At 52.2% G+C, this 22,447-nt stretch overlaps 1 protein-coding gene across 6 annotated transcripts in view; it reads right to left on the reverse strand.

Annotated features, from left to right (window-relative positions):
- The window catches only part of PHC2 (polyhomeotic homolog 2), a 47,255-nt gene extending 25,305 nt beyond the window's left edge, over positions 1–21,950 (reverse strand). Inside the window, exons 1-8 of one of the 6 annotated variants that reach the window (XM_087820292.1) lie at positions 21,798–21,950; positions 19,075–19,233; positions 17,955–18,032; positions 17,361–17,525; positions 15,432–15,518; positions 13,950–14,256; positions 2,164–2,576; positions 1,734–1,899 (exon numbers count right to left, since the gene is read on the reverse strand). In XM_087820292.1, the coding sequence (XP_087676418.1) occupies positions 1,734–1,899; positions 2,164–2,576; positions 13,950–14,256; positions 15,432–15,518; positions 17,361–17,525; positions 17,955–18,032; positions 19,075–19,233; positions 21,798–21,950 (1,528 nt within the window). Of the gene's footprint in view, positions 1–1,733; positions 1,900–2,163; positions 2,577–13,949; positions 14,263–15,431; positions 15,585–17,360; positions 17,526–17,954; positions 18,033–19,074; positions 19,234–21,797 lie in introns of all 6 variants that reach the window. The other 5 variants (XM_016218054.2, XM_016218045.2, XM_016218036.2 and 2 more) reach the window with 5 other exon arrangements.
- Between the last annotated feature and the right edge of the window lie 497 nt (positions 21,951–22,447).

The following is a 22,447-nucleotide window of genomic DNA, read 5'->3' on the forward strand; positions in this document are numbered from 1 at the left end:
GCCTGGAGCTTCTTTAAGCTTTCTTCCTCCTCTGAATAATGGGGACAGTGCTGTTTCTTTCTCAGTGTTATTATCATGGGTAAAGGAAAACTTAGAACAGTACTTGGCACGTAGTAGGTGTTCAGCAAATTTTAGTTCCTCCCACCATACCATGCAGATCTGGAAAACAGTCCTGCCCCTTGAAGGGCTTACACAGCTAAGGCCAGGTGCTCACCTGTGGTGACTAGTGGTATTTTATATTTGGAATTAAGGTGCTTAATTTTGGGGATCATACTTTAAGAGAATTCATGAAAAGGTGGAAAGTGCCTAGACAAGAATGATCAGAACAGTGCAAATGGGAGGTCTTGAAATGTAATAGGTAAAAAATTGAAAAAAAGTCTCAGCCCTTAGCTTGGAGATTTTCTTTCTTTTTTTTTTAATGGGAGGGAGAGGAAAGAGACATGATACCTGTCTACAAACACTGTGGGAGATGGACCCTGTCACAGTTCACAAGATAGGATCACAACCAGTGCTGGAAGTTCCCTGGGAGCAGATTGGGCTTAGTTTGAAGAGTGACCTTCTGATAACTAGAGAAATTCCACAATGGAGTGGCTGCTTTTCAGAATGATGGGCCCTTACCTTTTTTTTTTTTTTTTTCTTAAATATATCTTTATTGATTTCAGAGAGAGGAAAGGAGGGGGAGAGAGAGAGATAGAAACATCAATGATGAGTCATTGATCGTCTGCCTAGCCCGCAACCCAGGCATGTGCCCTGACCGGGAATCGAACCCCGATCTCCTGGATCCTAGGTCGATGCTCAACCGCTAAGCCACGCCCGGCTGGGCAGGGGCCCTTATCTTGCAAGAGCCCAGAGAACAACGACCTCCTTCCTGTCCTCATTTTTCTAAGGTTCTTTCTCCATAGTCCTTTGCTTTCCTTTTCCTTGATCCCATCCTCCATTCATTCAAGGACATGTATAATCTTTCCCCCTACTTTGTTCTAACGTACTATTCTTCTCATTTCTCCTTCTTTAGTTTCCAAACTCTCTTCTGTTGGCTCTCCCCACCCCCGCCCAGCACACAGTCCAGTGACAGGAACTGCCTCCCTGAGTTGTAGGCAGCAAATGGCTCAGAATGTCACTGAAATCTGGGCCAAGATTGCTGTGCACACTGGCAGAGAGGGAAGGAAAGCAAATGGATTGCTGCAAAGGCAAAGCTACTGCTGTGACTCTCCCATCAGGGTGGAGGGATCCAGCAGAGTCTCCTGAAACCCAGGTCATGGAAAAGTCCACTTGTTCCTGGACACTCACAGGCAGACAGATGGGATCCCAGAGCTGAGCACTGTTCCTTCAAAGAAGCTTCCCATGAGCTGAACTCATTCTGAGTCCCCCTAGGCATTTATTTCCCTATCTTTGAGCTACACAGCCATCTCATATTTCCAACGTCAAGAACTCCCTCTCATGCCAAACGAAGCAGAGAACTGAGACAATCGGATACCTGCCTGAACGCCCCAACTGGCATGTGAATGTCTAGAACTCAACTCTCCTTTTCTTTCTCTACCCTTCTACCCGTATACTTTGTGTCCCCTTTCTTTATCCCTGGTTCATCTTCTCTTCCCTCCATTTTTACCTACCCAGCTTCTTCGTTGCCTCTTTGGGCTTCCCCTTCCATTCTAGATGCCCAAGTGTTATGTGCCAGGGGATGGCAAGAAAGGCCAACTCTCTCCCTCCCCCAAGGGCCCCACTACACTTCATACCGTGAGCTGGGGACTGCTGGATGTTAGGGCTCCTGGGTACGGGCAGGCCACCGGGCATGGCAGTGACGATGGCTTGCTGATGCGGTGATGGGCCGGACCGAGCCTCAGGCACACTCTTTTCCCCCGGTACCACTTCCTTCCAGTCATCTGGGGTGCACTGCTGGGGCTGTTAAGGGACAGGACAGAGGTGATCTTCTTGTGAACTGCCTTTACATTCTGGACACTTGCCCTGTCTCTGTGGAGCTGGGTAGAAGGCAAGGACATTAAGATTTAGCCAGCCCCATAAGAGAGAGGGGCCCCTCTTTCTCGGATTTCGCAGAGACGACTTCACCACTCAGCCCGCCCAGAAACGCATCCCAACGTGGGCTGTGGGATTACCTGAGCCGTGCACCCCCGCTTGTTCCCTGAGCCTTGGGATCGTCTCACTCACCACTGGTGAAGCAGGCTGGAGCTGTAGGATGACTGTGGAGGCGTGCTGGAACCTGCGCTGAGGGGTGTGGGACAGGCCCTCGGGATATCCATTGTGAGGCCCAGCGTCTGGTGTGGAAGGGCGGCAATGCTGTGCGCTGCAAGGCTTGTGCAGGTTGGCGGTGGGGCACTGGAGAGGCAGGGTGGATGTAACTGGGCCTAGAGGCATGGCATGGGCTTCGGGGCTGGGCTGCAGGGCCAGGCTCGGAGGGACTGAGGCGAGCTGGGGGTGGGACTGGGCTTGGAGGGTGGGCCGTGGTTGCTGGGGCTGCTGCTGCTGTGCTGGCTGCTGCTGCTGCTGGATCACAAACTGGGGCTGCAGGTGCTTTGAAGGCGGCTGCGAGAGGAGCTGGTGTGGCTGCAGCTGGGCATAGGCTGAAGGGGAAAGACCAGGGCAGGTGGCATGGCTTGACCTTGTCTTCTGCTATGTCCCCCAGCTGTGCCCCTCCCACATCCACATAAAGAAGGCTGCCCAAAGTCAGTGTCGCTTGCTTTCACCTTTCACCTAGGGCTTGGCTTGGTCATTGCCATGGCCTGATTTTCTCTGTTTTCTTGCTTTCCTCCCAACACTGGACCCTTGGCTGTCCCTCACAGCCCAATGCAAAACTCACCTCCTTTGTGAAGCCTTCTTTGATCATTCCAGCTGTTCAGAGAAACACTGGGTTCTTCAGTGTGCCATGCTCTCTCTCCTCCAAACCCTTTGCTTGTTTTTTTTCCATGCCTTCAATACAGGCAGTGCCCCACCGCCCCCCAGCTCTGCCTGGCTACCTCTTGCTCACCCTCTGGCTCTGCTCAGGCTGGCCTCCTCCAGGAAGCGCCAGTTGCACACAGTGGGCCTCAGGCTGTGGCAGGAGGCAGACCAGGGCGGGGCCACCAGGTCCTCCTGTTACATACTATGGGACCTTGGGCCGGGTGCTTAACCTCTTGGGGCCTCAGCTTCCTTGTCTAAAGACTTGAAATAAAAATAGTTCCTACCCAGAAAGCTGTCGTAAGGATGAAATAAGAAAAAACACTGTGCAAATAAAATGAGAGACAATGACGTGATATGTGCAGCACAGTGCCCGGCCCCCAGCCCTGGCCAATCATTTCTAGCTATAATTAAAATTATTATTTCAGTCCTGGCTTGGACTCCCAAAATTTCTCAGGCTTACCTCTATCCTAATAAGCTGTATTACAGTGGACTGTAATTGTTCTCAGGTACCTTCCCTTCCAGACCATGTACCCCTTGGAGTCAAAACTGTCATGTATCTCTATCCAGAACCTCGTGCCTGACATTAGTGGGTGCTAAGTAAGTAAACTTACTTTCCTGGAGTGAATTCATTTGTTGCCACTGGCTGCGGCCTTTCGCTGTCCATTTCATCCAGGCTGATTGTTTGAGGTCCCCCCCATTCTTACACCTTGACCCTCCCTTCAGGGCCTAGCTCATGCCCTTCTATACAGCAGGGCAGCAGGAAATTCCCTCGGAAATCAGCTGTCCTCACCGGCTCGCTCTCCGTCTAGCGGCATCCAGGCCCGTTCGCGTGAGGGGGAGGAAATTGCCGGTAGACATTTGGTGGTAAGTTGCCCCTGGCCCCGGCTCAGCTGAATTTGTCCTTTAAAGGCGGCCCTGCACAGAGACTGCCACAGCTGGAGAGCCAGCAGGGACAAGTGGCGCCACACAGGCACAGAGGGCCACAGCTGGGCACTCACAAGTGGATTTCTACCAAAGGCTCCCAGCCAGTGAGGATGAAGGAAAATTCTGGATCGTGAGCTGTTTAAAAAGGATCCTGTGATGCTCACAGGGGCAAAGGAAGCGGATTTCAAACTGGGTGGGGGGAGATACCTTCTTTCTTGAATTTTGTCTATACGCATGCAAGTTTCCAGCTACGTCATCACAGTCCAGCAGAGCTCCAAGCAGAACGCCCATAGGAGTGGAAAGGAGAGCCAGAAACAAGAGGCATTAAGGAAAGACCAAGTGGCCCTCGGTGACTGACTGCTGGAGGCAGAGAGGGAGGGAATATGGGTGGCCCACAAGGCTACAGTCTGGATGTCAGTGAGTGATGAAAGGGAAACCTTATCACTCCAATGGTGATAAGGTTTTGAAAGAAATGTTGGGTTTCAGGTGATGGTGGAACATCCGAATGGAAACTGCCAGTAGGCATTTGGTGGTAAGTTGCCCCTGACCCCAACCAAAAAGCCTTGTCTCCTAATTCCACACTGAATAGCTCGAAACTTAATCAGGGGACGACAGTCCAGCAGGCAAACTTCCCTTCACAGTCAGGAACTTTTAAGACAACTGTTGATGAGGCACCTGAAATACTGCAGATGCCACCCTGTGCCCTGTTAGACTCTAGCGGCCAAAGAGATCTGCAGAATGATGCTCATCCCCACTGAAAACTCGAGTAAAACATTTTCTCTCTTATTACAAAGTCACAAATTCCCGGCTCAGGAATGGAGTCACTCTAGGGGCTGCCTGCCCATCTGAGGCGAGAGCCAGAGATGGTGCAGGTCAGAGGAGCTAAGAGGATCAGAGGCACGTCCTACCACTCACTGGCTGTGTAGCCTGAGATGGGTCCCTTTCCTTCTCAGGGCTTCAGAGTTTTATCTGTGAAACATGAGGCTTGGCCTAGGTGATCACACAAGTCTCTTCCAGGTTTACAATTTGATGGGGGTGGCTATCACAGGAAAACAGTTTAAAATTCAGGATTTGTAAGGTAGGGGAAAAAAGGTTAGAGAGAAAAAATTAGGGACAATACATGTTTGTTTACCAAGATTGGGAAAGGTGACTGCTGGCCTCCTGGCCCTCCATCCCTGGGCCTCCCCTCCAATCCCACTCTCTCCCCCATCCTGTGCTGCTAGTGGAAAACCAAAGGCAATTGTTTTAGAACAAATGATGCTAGAATATGCCAAGGTTGTAAACAAAAGCTTATGAAAGCTTAGATAATTCATAGGTCAAAGACCCTAATGTATTTTGGGTGGAGTATACATCCTTTTGAGGTTAATAAAAAACAAATACCATGAATTAACTGCAGCATTAGCCTGGGTCAAAAGTCCTTTTATCTCGAGTATTGCAATAACCTTCTAATGGGTCTTTCTGATTCCAGTTTTTTCTTTTTATGGCCCACCTTACAGAGGATTGCAAATTACTCTTCCTAGTGCACAGATCTGATCCCCGATTAGAAGCCATCGGGGATTCTTCTTAGTTCGCAGTTGTCTAAAGCCCCTGACATTCAAGATCTTTTTACAACACAAACAAGCCTTTTATTTCTATAATTTCTTTGATCCGAGAAATCTTTACTGCTCACTGTCCCCTGTATGGAGTTTATGTCTTGTCTCATGCTGTCTAGAGTGCCACAAATCAAATCCTTGTCACCCTTCCTCTGCTCTTGCAGCCAGCAGGACTGCCCCATCTCTGAGCTGCTCGAGGGTTCTGCTTTGCACTGCCCTCGGGAACAGCGTCTCCAGCAATGAGGGCTCTAGGTCAGGATGCTTGGATTTGAATCCCAGCTCTGCCACTGACCAGAGGAGGAGGCTGGCAAGTTACCTGCCCTCTCTGCACCTGTGTCCTCAACTTTAAAACGGGGGTCATGGCAACACCTGTCTCAGAGATAGTAAACAATATCTCCTTTAGTGGGCAGCATTGACATGATTCATTTGTTTCCTCCAAAGCACTTTGAATTTAGCAGATGCTCAATCAGTATTGCTGAATGAATGAATGAATGAGTGAGTGACAAACATGGTGGGGTTCCAGCTGGTTTGCTACATAAAACTTGTCCCTTCCAGAGCCAGAACAGGGATGAGATGGGTGCAACCCCACAGACCATTTTGGTCTTACCAGCGTCTGGTTTATGGAAGGCCTTCCTCCCGTCCAACCTCTGCTCACTACCTTATCGCACTAACCTTCAGCCCACCCTAACGGCGCAGCTCCTTGTCCATAAAACATCGCACCCCCTTGTGCATCTTTGGCTTCAGTTTCAGGGCGTCGGCTTCCTGGAGCGCCCTCCTTCTGACCCAAGGCACAGCTTCCCTGGCCAGGCCCAGCCCCTGTTTTCTCCCGCTTTGCCTGAACCCCCTCTTGTGCAGTTCCCTCAGAATTCCTGAATGCTTTTATTGTCTGTTTGATTTGCTCACGATTTAACATGTACTCTTGTATAGGTATTCTTGATTCTTAAAAATCAATCGTCTCCCCCACCTCCCATGTTAACCTCTTTAATTGGGATCCATGTACAGTTAATGTGGGTTTAATTGGCTGTGCTTTTCTTTCTGAGTTAAAAAAATAATGGTGCCTCTTACATTCAGTGGTGTCTTAGATTAAATTAGATGGGAATACTTTCATTCTTTTGTGTGTTCATTTCCTATCCATCTAACCAGACGGCATGGGTTTTCAGTCAAAGACATCTTATGTTTCTTTTCTAAAAAAAATTTAAAAATGGCTGTAATTCAACTGGAAGGTTTTTATGTTTCTTTTATATTCTGTATTGTCCAACATAATATGCTACACGTTTGTAGGTGCTTAGCAAATGTTTGCTGCTGATCTCGGTAAGATCAGTGAATTCCCCTTCTCCCAGCCCCCAGCTCAGTGTGGGGTGGCGAAGGAGGGCGTTTCCCATTGAAGCCCTGGTACTAGAGGGGCCACATCCCTCTTCCCCACAGCTAGAATGGGCATACCTGTTTGTGAAATTAGTGCACAGAAATCTCTCTGGACCTTCTTATTTTTTGCCTAAGGTCCAATAGTTTCATTTCTCCCCTGCACCCATTCTGGCTCCCTCCTCCCATTGCTGGAAAGTTCATCACTTCTAAGTATCAAAGGGTTGTTTCCCTGAGACCTCAGCCACAGCTTTGGAAGGCTTCACCAGCCCCTTCTGTTACGGAGCAGGGGAGGGGCAGGCTTGGGGCTGCAGGAATTAGGGCGCAGCTAAAAGGAGGGACTCCAGGGAACAGTCTGGTGCTCTAACCTTGAACAGCCTCCTTAGAATCTGAAGAGGCAATTCACTGTTCCCCAACCACTGGCTGTTAGCAACAAGGGGATTAAGGTCCTTCAGGGGGAGGGCTGCTGACTGTGAGGGGATTACTGACACGCCCCTTCACTGCATCCACTGTCAACTTATCAATAGTAGATCTCCATTGATCTCAAGGCTTCAAGTATGCAGGAGAGGGCCCACTGTCCCAGAAATGCTGGGACTCTTGTCCCCAAATATATGGGCCCTGTAAGCATCCTAGCTAATAACTGATTAGAGTTTGGAGCTGTGGGAATATTGTGAGGGGAGGGTGCCTGTGAGAGAGGAATGACACAACTTTTTACTACCCGCTACTGTTCAAGGTTTAGAAAGTGAAATGAAGAGATACTTGCAACCATTCAGTCACTCAACAAACATTACTAAGCACCCACTACAGACCAAGTACTATGTTTGGTGCTGACTAGAACATGGTCCCTGGAATAGATAACAGTTGAGTGAAAGAGACAGCTGGTAAATAGATTCTCTCGGCATAACTTGGTAAATGTTATGATAGGAGATAAGAACCGAATGCTGAGAACAGAAAAGAGGATTTGGCTTGGGAAGGGGACCAAAGAAGACTTCCCAGGTGAAGGAAGCGTTTAGCACCATTCAGAGTCAGGAATGTGACAAAGGGAATGGCGTGTGGGAAGACTTGGAGGTATAAAACACCAAGGTGCAATCAGGAACCTGTAGGGCATCCCGTACAGCTGAAACCGGGGTGTTTCTGGGAGAAAAGCCAGAAGAGGAGGCAATTTTAGGTTAGGTCTAAATGATGCTGGCACCCTCAGGAGGCCGCTCATCTCCAAAGATGTCTCATGTAATCAGGGAGTAACTGAGATCGAGGTGGACTCTAGAGGCCAGAGTCTGATACACACAGACAGGGAAGCGCCTTCTAGGAAAGCGGAAAGCAATAGACACGTGAATTTTCCCTGCTGCAGCCCGTCTCGGCTGCTGGTTGGGAGAAATGCAAGAGGGGAAGTAGAGGGAAGGGAAATTTCTCTGTAAGGTGAAACTGGGTTATAAAATCAGGGCTGCCAACTGCAGGCCTCTCTGTGGTGGTCCACCTACGCCTTCATGTCTTTAGGCCTGCTCTGCAGCCACCTGGCAAAACTACAAATATCCTCTGTGAGCGGGATTCCTTACCAGGCAGTTTGGAGCATTAAAAAGGAAACTACCCCATGCTTGGCAGAGGGATGATAGGTAGTGCAGCATAAGTAGCTAAAGGCATGGGTTTGAGAGTCAGACATCTGCTTTGAATATTGGCTCTGCCAACTACAGGCTGTGCAGCCTTAGACAAATTGTTTAACCTCTCTGAATGTTGATTTCCTGTTCTATAAATGGTAATACATACTAGAGAAGTTAGAATCAAATGGAATCTGATGTTTAACTACCACAAAGATGTTTACTGCCTTTGTTTATACCCAGTAGATGCTCAATAAATGGTAGCTATTTTTCAAATACCACCCGCTATTTATATATTGCTTAGAACTCCTCAAAGCATTTTTATCATCTGAGGTTTCATGTATTCCTTACAACAAGCCTCTGAGTCAAATGGGCAGTGCTCCCATTTTACAAGCAAGAGCTGAGAACAGTTTTCAAGGGACTCCTACGATGCATTTGGTTAGGGGAAATGGACTGCCCATGGCAGATGAGGCTCGGTGCCTTGCACATAACAAATGCTCAATCAATGCCGCTGGGCGAGCGGTACAAGTCAGAAGCACAGATGAAAATGGTAAGCCTTGGAGGGTCAACTGGAGGCTGTTGAGAACTTTAGAGGTGATCTTGGAGGAGTGGACAATGAAAGGGGAGCATCAAGTCAGAAGGTGAGAGGTAAAAGTTATGCGACAGGTCAAATAAGTCATAAGGGAGTGGCAGTGGGGAAGGAGAGGAAGATCTGTGTGAGGAAGCCACGGGCAATTAGAGTGCAATGGGCAATGTGGGAGAGGGTCTGGAAGGGTCCCCAGAGTCAGAGTCTGTCTATCGGAAGCCATTATGTGCTATTTATTGAGTCCCTCCTACAGACTAGGCATTGCAGCTGACAAAGTAGGGACTGAAGACACAGTGAAGGGTCTCTAACCAAGGCAGAAATGTCCCTGAGGAAGATGACTCTAGCAGCTGTGAACAGGATGCCCTGGCAATCTGTTAAGCCTGTGGGGGGCCTACTCTGTGATGGTCACCTTTGCAGGCCACCTCGTTCATCTTTATAGCCTGTGGTAAATATAATCACCTTTATTTTATAAATGAAGAAATTGGTGTTTACAGAGATTAAGCAATTAGATGTTGGTCATAAAACTAGTAAGTGATGAAGCTGGGGTCTGAAACCAGGTCTAAGTCCAAAGCCTATGCTTTTCCCGTTATAACACGCCCCCCCCCCCACCTGGTGAAGGAAAATGAAGTAAAAATAAGCCCGAGATCGTGAGCTTGGGGTACAGGGAGACCTCACGACTGGGGGCAGAGGTCAGGGATGGGAAAGGGGGCCTTTCCCTAGAGGAACACTTCTGGGTTTAGTTTTGTTTCTGGGTCCTCCAAATTTTAAACCTGTGGATTCAGGTGGGGTGGTTTCCAAGCGGGAACAGGCTATCAGTGGCCGGCAGTCTATGGGGAGAGAGGATGAGGCAGGGATGGGTGCACACTGGGAAGCCGTCTGCAGACAGGTGGTAGCTTTTTGCAACGTAAGAGCAGAGAGGTTCCTCTGGAGGTTAAGTGTTGGAATAAAACACAAGGGGGACAGGGAAAAAGGCTTTTTGGGTGTCCCCCAGCTAATGGCAGTGGGGCAGGAAAAGGGAAGGAGGAGCAGGTCCCACCTCCACGAACAGACAGATGGTCATAGGCACACACAGCCTCTCTGGGTGTGGGTACTGCCCAGTGCCAGCCGAGATAATCCTCCTGTTCAGTTCTTGAATCTTATTTCTCAAGGTGCAACTCAAATTCCCACCCAGCCCTATTGGAATTTAAACCTATTCATCTCTGTAACTCCAAACCGTTAGCATTATGCTTGGCACATAACACATGCTAAATGAATACTTGCTGAGCTTAAAGGAACAATTAAAGGGAGCAAAACTACTTGGCGATGACAGTTAGCTATTCTTTCTGAGCCACATCGTCTTCATTTGTGAGACGAAGTGATGATTGTTAGGATTAAATGAGATATGTAGGTAAGGCATTTAGCACAGTGCCTGGAATATGATTGCTTACTAACTGTAATTACTTTTATTAGCTGGCAGTGACCATGGAAGTAAAATATGTAATAGGAGCCTAGGGTGCAGAATGTGAGGGAGAGAGAGAGAGAAGGAATGCTCAACAGTCCCAAGGTCCTCTGTGCATCAGAGTCCTCTCCCTCTCTGCCCCCTCCCTCTCTCCTTCTCTCTCTTAAGCAAAACATAAAATTCCACTGATATCCTGCCGATTTCCCCCTGTCCTAATATAAGGAGATTCTTAGCAATCTAAGTTTGGCCCTACGGAGGATAGCTGAAATGACCTTCATGGCTGCTTGCATGATTCTAATAACAAAACTGTTAGGAATTTTGAATCCAGCTAGATAACGGGCCCACCTGCATGTTTTGTTTTTTATTGGATTCTCTAAGTCAGGGTGTGCCTAGCCCCCCCCCCCCCCCCCCCCCGTTTGGCAGCTGCTTTGGGAGGGAAACTTGGTGCCCGAGATCCCCAGAATCAGCAGCAGCCCATTGTCCAGCCTATCGGAGCCAGAGATCACTGCTCCCTGACACAAACCCTCCCTGTGATAAACAAAGCCGTTTGTGGCAGGCTTTCCAACAGAGCATTCTCCCCCCTCGGTGAGACCTGAGGAGGGACCGGGAGGCGGGACAAAGAACCTGCGGCACCATTGTGCGAAAAGGGCCCAGGACGGTCAATGACCAGACAGTTCCCTCCTGTCACTGCACCTTCCACCCGGCCGGCAACTTTCTTCTCACCTTTGGGCCTGACTGTGCACCCAAGGCCTCGAGTTTTATCCACTAGAACGAGGACCCCAAGAACCGGGCCTCCTACCGGGAGCTGGGGTGCCGCGCGCCCTCGCAGCCTGCCCCTCGCCTGCCCTCCGCGGTCAGCCCTGTCCCTGCCAAGCCCGGCCCCCGGCTCTGCTCTCCGCCCCCTCCCCTCCCCTCCCCCACCCGCAACCCACCCCTTTTCAGGGCTTAAGGGACCTTTTCTATTTGCGGAGCCTAAAGAAGCCGGTTGCCAAGGTGACAGGAGCAGGAACAGCAGGGAGCTTGCCATGGGGGAGGGGTTTCACCCCCAAACAGCTGTCAGCGGGAGCAGGCCCAGCTGGAGCCGGGCGGCTGCCGGCGCTGGGAGGAAACAGCCCCAGGAGGACGCATTCCCCGTGCGGTACCCCCCCCCCCCAAGTCTCCACTGGTTACTTTCCCCGGGGGCAACCAGCCAGCCGGCTCAAAAATGCTCCAACAACAAACAAAAACTGCTCGGCGCCCCCCCCCCCCCCCCCCCCCCCCCCCCGGGCGTGCCCGCGCATGCTCGGAGCCGCGCTCGGGCGGGCGGCGCGGCGGGAGGTACCCCGCGGGGCGGTGGGGCCGGGGCAGGTGCCGCTCCCGGCTGCCCCCTCCGCCAGGGCATAAGGGTTCTCTCGGTCTTTTTGTTTGTTTGTCCCAGGGGCCCTGGGAGGATCTGCAGCATCCTAAACCTCCGCGCTGTCATCCATTTGGGAGGTGGGGGAGGGGAGTGGAACCCCAGGGTTTGCGAGAGGAAGGGGTGGGAGAGTGAAGGAAGAACGGGAGGGGACGGCGGGGGGCAGGAACGGTGCCAAGCCTGCTGATCTGTGCCTCTGGGGAGAGCGTCTTTGTAGCCCGCAGCTCGCAGCTGCTCCACAGAGAGTCCTGCGGAAACACTGGTTTCTGCACTGCGTACAGTCACATATTGTCAGTCCCAGGCCACACTGGGGCCCGGACCTCAGCCCGCAACTCGCCTGTGTTCACCCTGACCGGGCTCGAGAAGGGAGCCCTCCACTAGACTCTGTTAACCCAGAACAATCTTAGAACCATCAGGCTCTTTGAGCTTTGGGTCAGAAATGAGAAAGGCCTAGGAAGCCCCAAATTACTGTCAGAACTGAGAGAGGCAGACACGGCTTGATGACTGAGAGCCAGGATCTGACTGCCAGATGTGGACTTGGTTCCCAGTTCTGCTCTAGAGCTTGTATGCTGAATGAGTAGATAGAAGAAATGCTAACTGGGGGTCCCTGCTCTTGTCCAAGCTGCTATCAACTCATTGTAAGAACCTGTCTTTACCTCTCAGCCTCAGTTTCTTTCTGCACAAACGATGAGACTGAACCAATCTCTAGAGAAAGTAATGCCAGAGAGAGAGAGAGAGAGGCACTTGGAGCCACAGGGCAGTGAGGCTCTACAGGCTCTGTAGAGGCCACTGGAAGGCAGAGACCAACCCTTTGTCCTTGGGAACTTCAAAAAGGCCAATAAAGGACTTTAAGTCAGATTCTTCCAGCTCACTGTCATAACGCTCCACTTGTGCTTTCCTGTCGCGGATACCTTTGTCTACTTTGTCTGCTGGGTCAGCTGCTCGCCTTTTGCACCATTTCATTTACACCATCCTGCCTGGTGCTGAGAGGACCATCTGTGCTCTGTGCCCACTCACCTCGTACTTTTTCCTATAATAAAATTTATGATATTAAATGGATTGGCTTATGTATCTGGCTTCCTCCTTTTGACTGCACACTCCTTTAGGTAAGGAATCATATTTTTACCATCTTGGTTCATTAGTAACAAACATATAGTAGGTTCTTAAGAAAAAAATAGATTGGATGAACACCGAGGGTCAGTGGTTGTCTCAGGGATGTGACCAGGGTGAATCTCTCTTTAGTGAGAAGCCACGTGGTCCACCACTATATTTACTTCTGTGCTATAACAGCTGGGTCTTGTTCCGTAGACTGGTAAGTCAGGCTTCTAGGGCTCTTGGTGGATTTTCTCATTAGAGATGGCCAACAGGGGCAGTGCTGGGAGAATGTTAGCAGGCAGGGAAAGGAGTCTGGGCCCGGGGAAGACTGATTCACCAACTTCAGAGAACTTGCCTCACAAGTAACCTGCTGGGTTATTAGTCTTTTAAAATTTGCTACATTTATTCTCCAGTGTGGCCCTCGCTGGCCCCCTTTGGAGAGATATCTCCCCAAGGATAGCTAGTGCTCTGTGTTCCTACAGAGCTCAGAGCTCCCATATATTACAGCACTCATCACACTATGCTGCATGGTACTTGTCTGTCTCTCCAGACTGTGCTCTCCTGGAAGCCAGGGCTCAGTCTCATTGATCTCTGCATACCCAGAACTTGCAATACAACTGGCAAAAATTAGCCAACAAATGTGTGTGGAATGATGAGAAAACAAACTTCCCACTTCCTCACCTCCCTGTGTGTTCTTACATGCCTCTGGCTGGCCCCTGTCCTTTTTGCTGACTCTTAGAGAACTTCAAAATAGTCCCACTGCCAACTTCCACCCACTCAGAGTTAAGAGCTATGACTGCATACTCTGAGATTCACCATTGTGCCCGCTGTGAAGGACTCATTTATTCCAACGGATGTGGCTTCCTTCTTTAAAGCTGGATTAGAAGCGTGAAACAGAATCAGGATCTGATGAACACCTCAAGGTTGGAGGAGGGGAGAGAGATACATGGCTGGCACCTTAGCACGTCCATGGGAAAAAGGAAAGTTTGACAGTTTCCCCTGACCCACAGTCCTCCTGAGTTGTTGTTTGTTTTTTTTTTGGGGGGGGGGATATGATCCTTCTTCCTGGAGCCCTTACCTGGTGCAATGAGGGGATGGGCAGCCACAGTGGGCACCATCCGGCTGAGCCCAGCCCGGCCCTCCAAGCTCCCTGGCACACTGCTGTTGCCATCTCCTTTCTTGAGTGGCTCCATCACACTGTCAGTTAGGCCAGACTTGGCACCTGCGGGGGAACCCTGAGCAGTGTTTCTGCCCTGTGATGGGGTAGGCAGAGGCTGGCTACCACCTGGCGTGGGTTTCAGGGCCAAGCTGGGCAGGACAGGCTGAGTGGGGTTAGGGCCCGAGGCTGCTGCAGCTGGTGTCTGTTGTGTTCGGAGGGTCAAGTTCTGTACCTGGAAAAGAGGGGTCTACAGGAGTCTGGAGAATGTGGGTAGGAGCGATGCCAACACGCAACTAAGATAGGGAAGGAATTAGGGACGGATCCAGGAATGGCTGAACAGGACAGGGGGTTATAAAGTCAGAGAGAAAGAGAGAGAACAAATTAGGGGCTGAAAGAGAAACCAGGAGCAGGTAGAGGTTCTAAAGGGGACAAGAGAGAGTGCCAGTGACTGGGCCCATCCGCAGAAGATGTGGAATTTTGAGAAGGGAAGACGGCCAGGCTGGGGCAGGCCCGGGCAGGCAGGTGGGCTCTCTCCCTTCTGTTAACTCCTGCCTCCTCCAAACTATCAGGGTGAGATCCATACCACTTAGAAAGAATTCCCAGATACAGCAGGGCGTGGGGCTTGCCACCCGGGAAAAGGCCAGGGTGAAATGGAAAGTTAATTGACCAGCAAGGCCACCAGGCAGAGGGTTGTCTTGTCCTCCCAATAAGGTGAACACCGCTGGGCCTGCTTATTCAGCCTGGTCCCTGGCGCCCTCTGCTGGACGCATTGAGGCTGTGCCAGACTCGCATCTGACAAATCTGATAATCTTGCTACCAAGTGCTCTCCATGTGGGCCCCATTCTGTAGCTGGAGGTGGGAGGTGGGGGGTCAGGGGGGTGGAAGGGGGAGGGGGAGGGTGTTCCTCGCCCTGCTGCCCATGGAATCTTTCCAGCTACAGCAGATCTTTGTGCTCCCAGCAGTGGGTAGGGACTCAGGACTATCTTTGCCCCCTCTTCCATGCCTTTTTTCCCCGATTCCTAGGGGTGCTGGTGTGTGTAACCAGAGAGGGATTTTCCACATAAAAAGCAACCACAGCAGCAGAAGTTGCACTGGGGAGGGAGAGTGTAAGGTACAAAGGTAGCAAAGACCACTGGGTCTCACTGGTGTGACCTCAGGCCACTGCTCTCTGACTCCTGACCTGTGTCGCAGGAACAGTCAGGAGTGGCTGAAACCTTCTCCATGGGGAATGAAGGAGCAAGTCTGGGAGCACTGGGCTGTCCTGTCTCCCACCTGCTTTCCTAGAAGATCCCAGCCTTTCCAAAGATTCAAAGCTCCACCAGGACTTGGGCCCATACCCGGTATCAGTACCCCTCTATGGGGTGCCCACCCCCCTACCCTCCCGCAAGATGGAATCCTCACCTGGGCAGGGGTGGGGGGCCGGGCGGGGGAGCCAGTGCCGAGCTCAGGCTGCACAGTAGCGACGGTGGCCGTGGGCGTGAAGATGAGCTGAGGGGACAAAGGAACAGTGCCGCCTAGGCTCCTAGCTACCTGCACCAGGTTACCTGGCTGGGCCTGGAATCACAGGAAACGAGGTGCCTTTTACCTGCCCAATGTGGGCTCGGCCATAGGACAGAACAGTTTAGTCAGGGAGCAGATATGGGGAAACAGGGAGACAAGACAGGGAAGGAGTCCAAGGGGATCCCCTGAAAATCTCAAGAGGCTTGTGGCGTCCTGACCTCGGCTGGGCTGTGAAGGGGTGAGTGGTCGGGGAGAGCCATGCTGGGGCTGTACCCACATCAGGTTTACTGCAGAAGCCTCTGTGAGGAGCTCATCCTAGAGGAGACCTACATTCACAGGACATCCTAGTCACTCTCTCCGCAGCATCCTGGGGAGCAGGGACCCTGGGCTGAGACAGATGCCCTAGGACCACTGTCTGGGTCTAACCCACTCCTGACTCCAGGTTGGGGTCAGAACAGGACTCAGCTCCAGAAAGGATGATTCGGTCATTTTTAAGCTGCGTTTAGGGGTGTGTGTGTGTATATAGGAAGTAGAGCACCTAGAGCTGTGCTCGTGTCTGCATCCCTTCCATGGGGTGCAGGCTCTGTGATGGTCTCTGTGTGATGCTCCCAGCCCTGCGAGTCTGGCTTGGCACCAGTGCGGACATGCTGGTGTCTTGGAGCGTGCTTTCCCTGGAACTCTGGGAGGCACCTGTGCTTGCCCCTCTGTGCATGTACTCTCTGCTTTGGGGAGGAAGGCAGGCAGGCTTCAGACTCCAGTTGGGGCAGCTGAGTAGGGCAAGGGAAAGAGTAAACTGAAGACAAAGGCAGGCTTGGGCAGGGTCACAATGTGGCTGTCCTTTCCCTAGAGACATGGAAGTCTGTTCTGTGCTGTATGTCTAAGAGGCTAGTCCCTGGGAATGGAGCTGCACCTCAAACAGTGAACTCAGAGTTAGCAATGAAGTGCAGGAGCAAGACCAGAAAAGCTCCAAGTGTCCAATTCTGGCGTCAGGAGCAAGGGAGGGGAGGACTGTATGCCAAGGGGCTGGAGGGAGAAATCTTCAGAATGGGAGATAGGAGGCTGGACTGAGCCCAGCGGAGAGCCATTAGATGCTATCGTCTCCTCGGGGGCAGGCTGCTATTTTCCCAGGAAGTTCTTCTGAATCTCAGGAACCTCTTAAATTCCTAAGGACTTCTGCAGCCCTTAGGGCCAGGTGTGAAGGAGAGATTTTATGTCTGCATGTCCAGGGCTGATGCCGTCCTGAGTCCACCTGACTAACAGATGATAGGGTGATCCCGATGAGAAGCAGGCCCAGCTGGGGGGCAGCGGAGGCCGCAGCCTGTCCCGAAGCTGCCGCCACCTTCACCACCTGAGCCGGGAGGTACCTTTGGCCCCTGTGCAACGGCAAGGACTGTCACAGTGAGACAGACAGACCAGCTTCCCATTTCTGTAGAGGATATGGACATTTCTGTGCTTGCTTATCTCACGCGCCCGAGCGTACAGGCCACTGGGGAAGGACTCCTGCATTCTCTACCCTAACTAATTTTAGGGAATGGCTTATGATAAGAAGAGGACAATTCAGTTGCACTCTAGGAAGGGAAGGAAGGAGGCATTGTGGCTAACTTTATTTCCTGGAACCCCACCTGTCCTTGAGTCATGGAGCCTATGCCAAAGCTCCCCCTTGGCCTTCCGGCCCCATTTCTTTCTTCTACCCTTATCTCTTGCCAACTGTTTCCTAGGCTTCTTCCCCTCCCTCGACGGATCCCCACCCTTCTCTAAACTCCTAGCTCTTGAATTCTCTGCCTGTTTTCCCCAGGCCCACCTGAGCCATGGCCCAGGCTGGGTACTCACCATCTGTGCCCTCAGATACATCTGTGCTTGGCTTGCAGTCAGGGCTGGAGAAGATGTGTTGCCCAAGAGCACAGCCTGCTGGGCGATGCCCGAGGCTGTTGCTGAGTTGACACTCTGAGCCCGGTTGATGAGCTGGGCTGCTGCTGGGGAAGCTGCCAGATTGATCTGATGAGAGAGACACATGCAGTAGGAAACAGGAGGTTCTGTTGGTTTGATCCGTGCCCCGCATCCATCTTGTTCTCTCCCCACTCTGTCCCTTGGTGGATTCAGTCTCATTCAAAACCATCTCTGGTCCTTGGGCCCTGGATCTTCCCTCCAGCACTGCCCTATCTCTGGCCTACATGCAGAGCTGCAGGGAGGATCCAATGGCGAGAGAACTGAGCTACGAACAGAGAGCCTTGACAGTGGAAAGATGGCAGGGACTTACCAAAAGTAAGGGTTAGGAAATGACACATACTTTATTTCTGGCAAGAGTAATAGATTCCAGCCATGATTGTACGTGGCTAAGGATTCACCATGACTGGGTCTTGGGCAAGGAGGAATGAGCTGGTCCTAGAGCTGTGGGCTCTGCCCGCTGCTCTGCATCCTACTCACCGAGGACGACTGGGCTGGGGCCTGTGCAGACACACTGCCGCCTGAGGTGCTCCCTTGTCTGTTGGCCACCAGGCTTGCCTGGAAAAGAACAAGTCTAATCACTAGAGTCCCAGATCTCCCCTAGTCATGCCCCAGGCTCTCACCCTCCAAGGAAGTACTACAGGGCAGTGGTGAGGAGTCAGACCTTCATTCTACCTCATCTGTATAACCTTAAGCAGTGCCTCAGTTTCCTCTTTTATAAAGTGAGGATAAAAACAGTGTCCACCTTGTAGGACTGCCAGAAGGATTGTACACGGCAAGGCATTTGCACGTAAGCATTCTAATTGTCAGCTATGGCTATTAGCAAGGTTTCCTGCTCTCTCAGCCCTCTGCTCCTTCCCTCCCTGTCGTATCTGGGTCCCCAGGCAGAGTATTGTACACGCTGTCTGCGATGTCCAGCCTATCCTCTCCCTTTGGCCAGCTTCTCGTCACCCTCCAAGTGTAGCGTCAATGTTACTCCGGTAGAGAGGCCTTCCCTGGCCACCCAACCTAAGGTCTTCCTTGTACTTCAGTCACAGTGGTCTGCTCCTCTCCTTCACAGAGCTGATCACAACTGAGATGTTTACATATTTTGTTTCCTTGTCTATTTGGGTTTCTGTTTACTGGCTCTCTCCCCACTAAAAGCTCCAAGAAGACAGGGTGCACAGTATATTTAGTGCCTTACATAACTTTGGCATATAGTAGGTGCATAAAAATTTTGTTGAATGAATGATGAGTTCTCCTCAGGCACTGATGGCAGACAGGCAAGCCGAATGGGCAACAGCCTCTGCTTGTGGACTCCTTGACCCTTGGTCCCATCCCTGTGGTGCAGGACACAGTGCGGAAGGCCTCCTTCCTTGGGCTGGGCGGGCTGAAGGTTCCAGCCGCTCCACCGAAGGGCTGTGTGACCTTGGGCCAGGCGCTTAGCCTCCCAGAGCCTCTTTCCTCATCGGTTAGAGGGTGCTGACGACAATGACGCTCCTTCCCAGGGTTCTGTGCGGGTCCAGGGAGGATGCACGGAGCGCGTGTGGAGTGCCTGCTTTTCTTACTTACGCAGCTGCCACGACCTGGGTGGCACTGGCGGAGCCCGTCTCCTTCTTACCTGCTGCACAGCTGCCAGGCTCTGGAGCTGGGCGCTGCTGAGGTGCTGCTGCTGCAGCGCCGCCGTCTGCAGCATGAGGTGCTGCTGCTGCGCCGCGTACATCTGCTGCAGGTACTGGGCCGCGGTGCTGGGCTGCCGGTGCAGGGCCTGCTGGATCACCTGGGGGGCGGGGGGGGCACAGCGATCTCAGCAGCCCTACCGCCCGCCTCCTGCAACCACGCCCGTCAGCCCCGTCCGTCTCCAACCGCTCAGGGAAGGCCACCAGGTCTGGGAGCACCACCACAGCCAGCACCTCTCAGGCAGGTGGGGGAGGCATCTCTGCCTTGTCTGTCTTGCATCTCTTCAGGGCACATGCTCCCCAGAACTGTCTGCCCCTGTGTTGTCTGCTCCCCTTGACTTCAGGGCAGCCCACCACTGTTCTGACTCACTCTCAGGTAGTGGAGAGGCTGAGGGAGACAGAAGTCCTTTAAGCCTCCAGTGACACTGTGTCCCATGCCAAGGACACTGCCCTTCACCGCCATTCTTCAGCCTCAGGTTAGGGTGGTTGGAACACAGGGAAGATGATGACAGAGGGAACCAAAGCTCAACGAAGCAGAGAAGGAAAGGGGTGGGAAGAGAGACAGCTCACTAGGGGGGACTATCGCAGCTTAAGCAAGACACCAGCCAACTAAAACTTACCCAAGGCCACACCATCCCCGCTGGGGCCTCAGGGCAAACTTGGGCCGCTGCCCAGGGTCTGCCCTTAGCTGCCTGGGAAGTCCCACCAGTCCCTTTGAAGAAGGGCCCCTGGGGCTTGCAGAGCAGGCCAATGCCACAGGGTGATGGGTTTCTCTCTCATTCTCTCCCTCCCTCCCTCCAGTGCTTCCTCTTCTGAGCCACCACCTCCCACTCCTGGCCTTACTGCCATTCCCTTTCCTGATAGGAATGGCTGAGCCACAGTGGAAAGGAAACGACAAAAGGCTGCTCTCTGTTCCCCTCCCCCTCTTTACTCTGCCTCTCAGAGCCTCTCCCAACCCCCAGGAACAGAGAAGCAATGCTTTCCCCCAGCCCCAAATCCTCTGTCTTCTCATGAGCCCCAGAGACATTTCTCCTCTCTCTCCTCGCCTGGTCACCCTCCCGCCATTTCCCAACCCGATGTCCCACTTGAGCCCTGGCCAGGCCTTGGCCTACTTCCTGCCCTTAGTCTGCTGAATCCCTGGCCACAGGGCTGCTCCCAATGCTGGGTCCTGCCCCAGCAAGGGAGCCTCCAGTCTGAGTCTCTCCAGCTTAGCGTGGTTTCCAGGGCTGGTGCTCTAGCACAGAATAACTGCTGGGCTCAGATTTGGGGTTCGGTGAAAATAGGCACATTCCCGGATTCTGCCTGGGCTCTGGGGTCTCCCCAGATACCCCCACCCACCCCGCGCTTCCCCTCGGAAGGGCCCGATTTACATGAGCTCAGTCCTCTTTGTTCTGGTTCTCCCCAGGACCCTTCCTTCTTCCCTTTCCCTAAGCTTCTTCATCTTCCTTAGGCTCCAAAAAGCACCCTCAGCAGTCCCGCCAGCCGTGGCAGAGATACCGCGACTCTTCCTCGCTAGATGTCAGCGGGGAAGTGGCTTCCGTACAGCACACGACCGGGGTGCTGCCATCTGCCAGAGCAGAAACCCTAATCCCTGATGCCTAGAGTTGTGCTGAGGGGCAGGAGGAGGGCACAGCCTCATGCCAGCTGCTAGAAACTACAGCTGCAATGCTCACATGCAAACGGGCCGTGGAAGAGCCTGGGCGGCGTAATGGGCACAGAACACAGGGTTTAAGGGTGAGGCAGAGCAACGGGAGGGGCAGGGCCCCAGAGTGTCCCATGGCACCTTCCTTCACTAGATTTCTCAGGCCCTGGCACTGTCTGCTGTGGCTTCTCCTCCGTTCCCTGGCCTGGGCCTGGGGCCGAAGCAGGATGAGGCCACGTGTCTGGTACATCCAGGCTGTAACAGCAAAGTCACAGAGCAAACGCTTCTCGGCTGCAGTTTCTCTCCCGCCCTTTTCATCCGGAACCTCAAGCAGGCATTGTAGTGATTAGGAACACAGGTTTTGGGGGAGAATTAGGTTCAGAGTTTTTGTCTTTACCTGAATGACTTGGACAAGTTATACCTTCTCTGAGGTGCAGTTTTCTCAACCATAGAATTGTGCCGAATAACAACCATTCTCACAGCTGGAGGAGTAAATATGTGCAAAACCCTCCAGACAGCACTGGGCACAGAGCAGGTGGCGACACGTGGTCACAGCTGCGTTTGGAACAGTGTGAAACCACTGCGAAGCCGCAGGGTGACTCTGTAAACTGCTGCTTTGGCGAAGTAGGTAAGAAGTTACAAGGACAGGGGAGTGTTTGGGGGTTCGTTTTTGGTCCTCTGTCTTTGAGAAACTTGTATTTGTTACAGAGAAGTTGTCATTTAGATGGTGAGTCTAGGTTGTGGCTTAGCCGCTCCCAGTCACTTTTTCTGTTTATTATTTTCACTGTTTCTTACACTCTCACAGACCCATCCTCCCAAAGCAGCACTCTGGGGTCTGACTCACAGGTAAGGGAGACGTGTCCAGATCTGCTAAGTACTCCCCCTCCTGAAACTTCCTTGATTGGACCATCCAGCTTCACTTCTCTAACACCCCAGTTATTCCACCACACCACGCTGACACGTCCTCCTGGCCAGGCCTGGAGGTGATCCAGGAATTCAACCCGAGATCAGCTGGAATCTCACCTGCACGGTCTGCCGGTCAGGAATGCCACTGTAGACAGAAATCTGGGGCCCAGCGGGGCGGCCACTCCCACCACTGCTGCTACTGACCCCGCTGGCACTGCTGGGGACACTGGCACTGCTAGACGAATGGGGGACCGGCAGCTCATTCTCCATGGCCTGTAGGATGGCACCGTCAGGGGGTTCGGATGGCGGAAGAGCAGGCGGATGCTGGGAGGAAAAAGGCAGAAGTGACAGGTAAACACTGACTAGAGCAGCCACACATGTGCCTGAGTTTCCCGTCGGCCTGTGGGGGCACTGCTTCTGCACTGCGGTCTGGGACACCCCTGTCAGCAGAAGGACAGGGTGGCATGCTCACCAGGCGAGAGTCGAAACCAGGTCCGCCTGGTTGTAAGCCAGTGACCTGCTCAGTCTGCTCGAGGAAGTACACCAGCAAAGGAGGCGGGTCTCCCCGAGCTGTCTTATGAGGGTCACCTCTCACTCCTTCCACCCCTTTATTCTTGGGATGGAGACATTGATGGTCAGAGAACTAGTTACTTAGCTGTATTTGTACAGCCAGTTATTGAAAGAAATGGGATTACAAATCTAGAGAGGACGGTCTGAGAGAAAAAGGCAAATAAAGAGGCAATAAAATAAACTGAAGTGCTTATTTT

The sequence above is a fragment of the Miniopterus natalensis genome, chromosome 9 (assembly GCF_054644295.1).
Source record: "Miniopterus natalensis isolate mMinNat1 chromosome 9, mMinNat1.hap1, whole genome shotgun sequence".
In the NCBI taxonomy this organism is placed as follows: Eukaryota; Metazoa; Chordata; class Mammalia; order Chiroptera; family Miniopteridae; genus Miniopterus; species Miniopterus natalensis.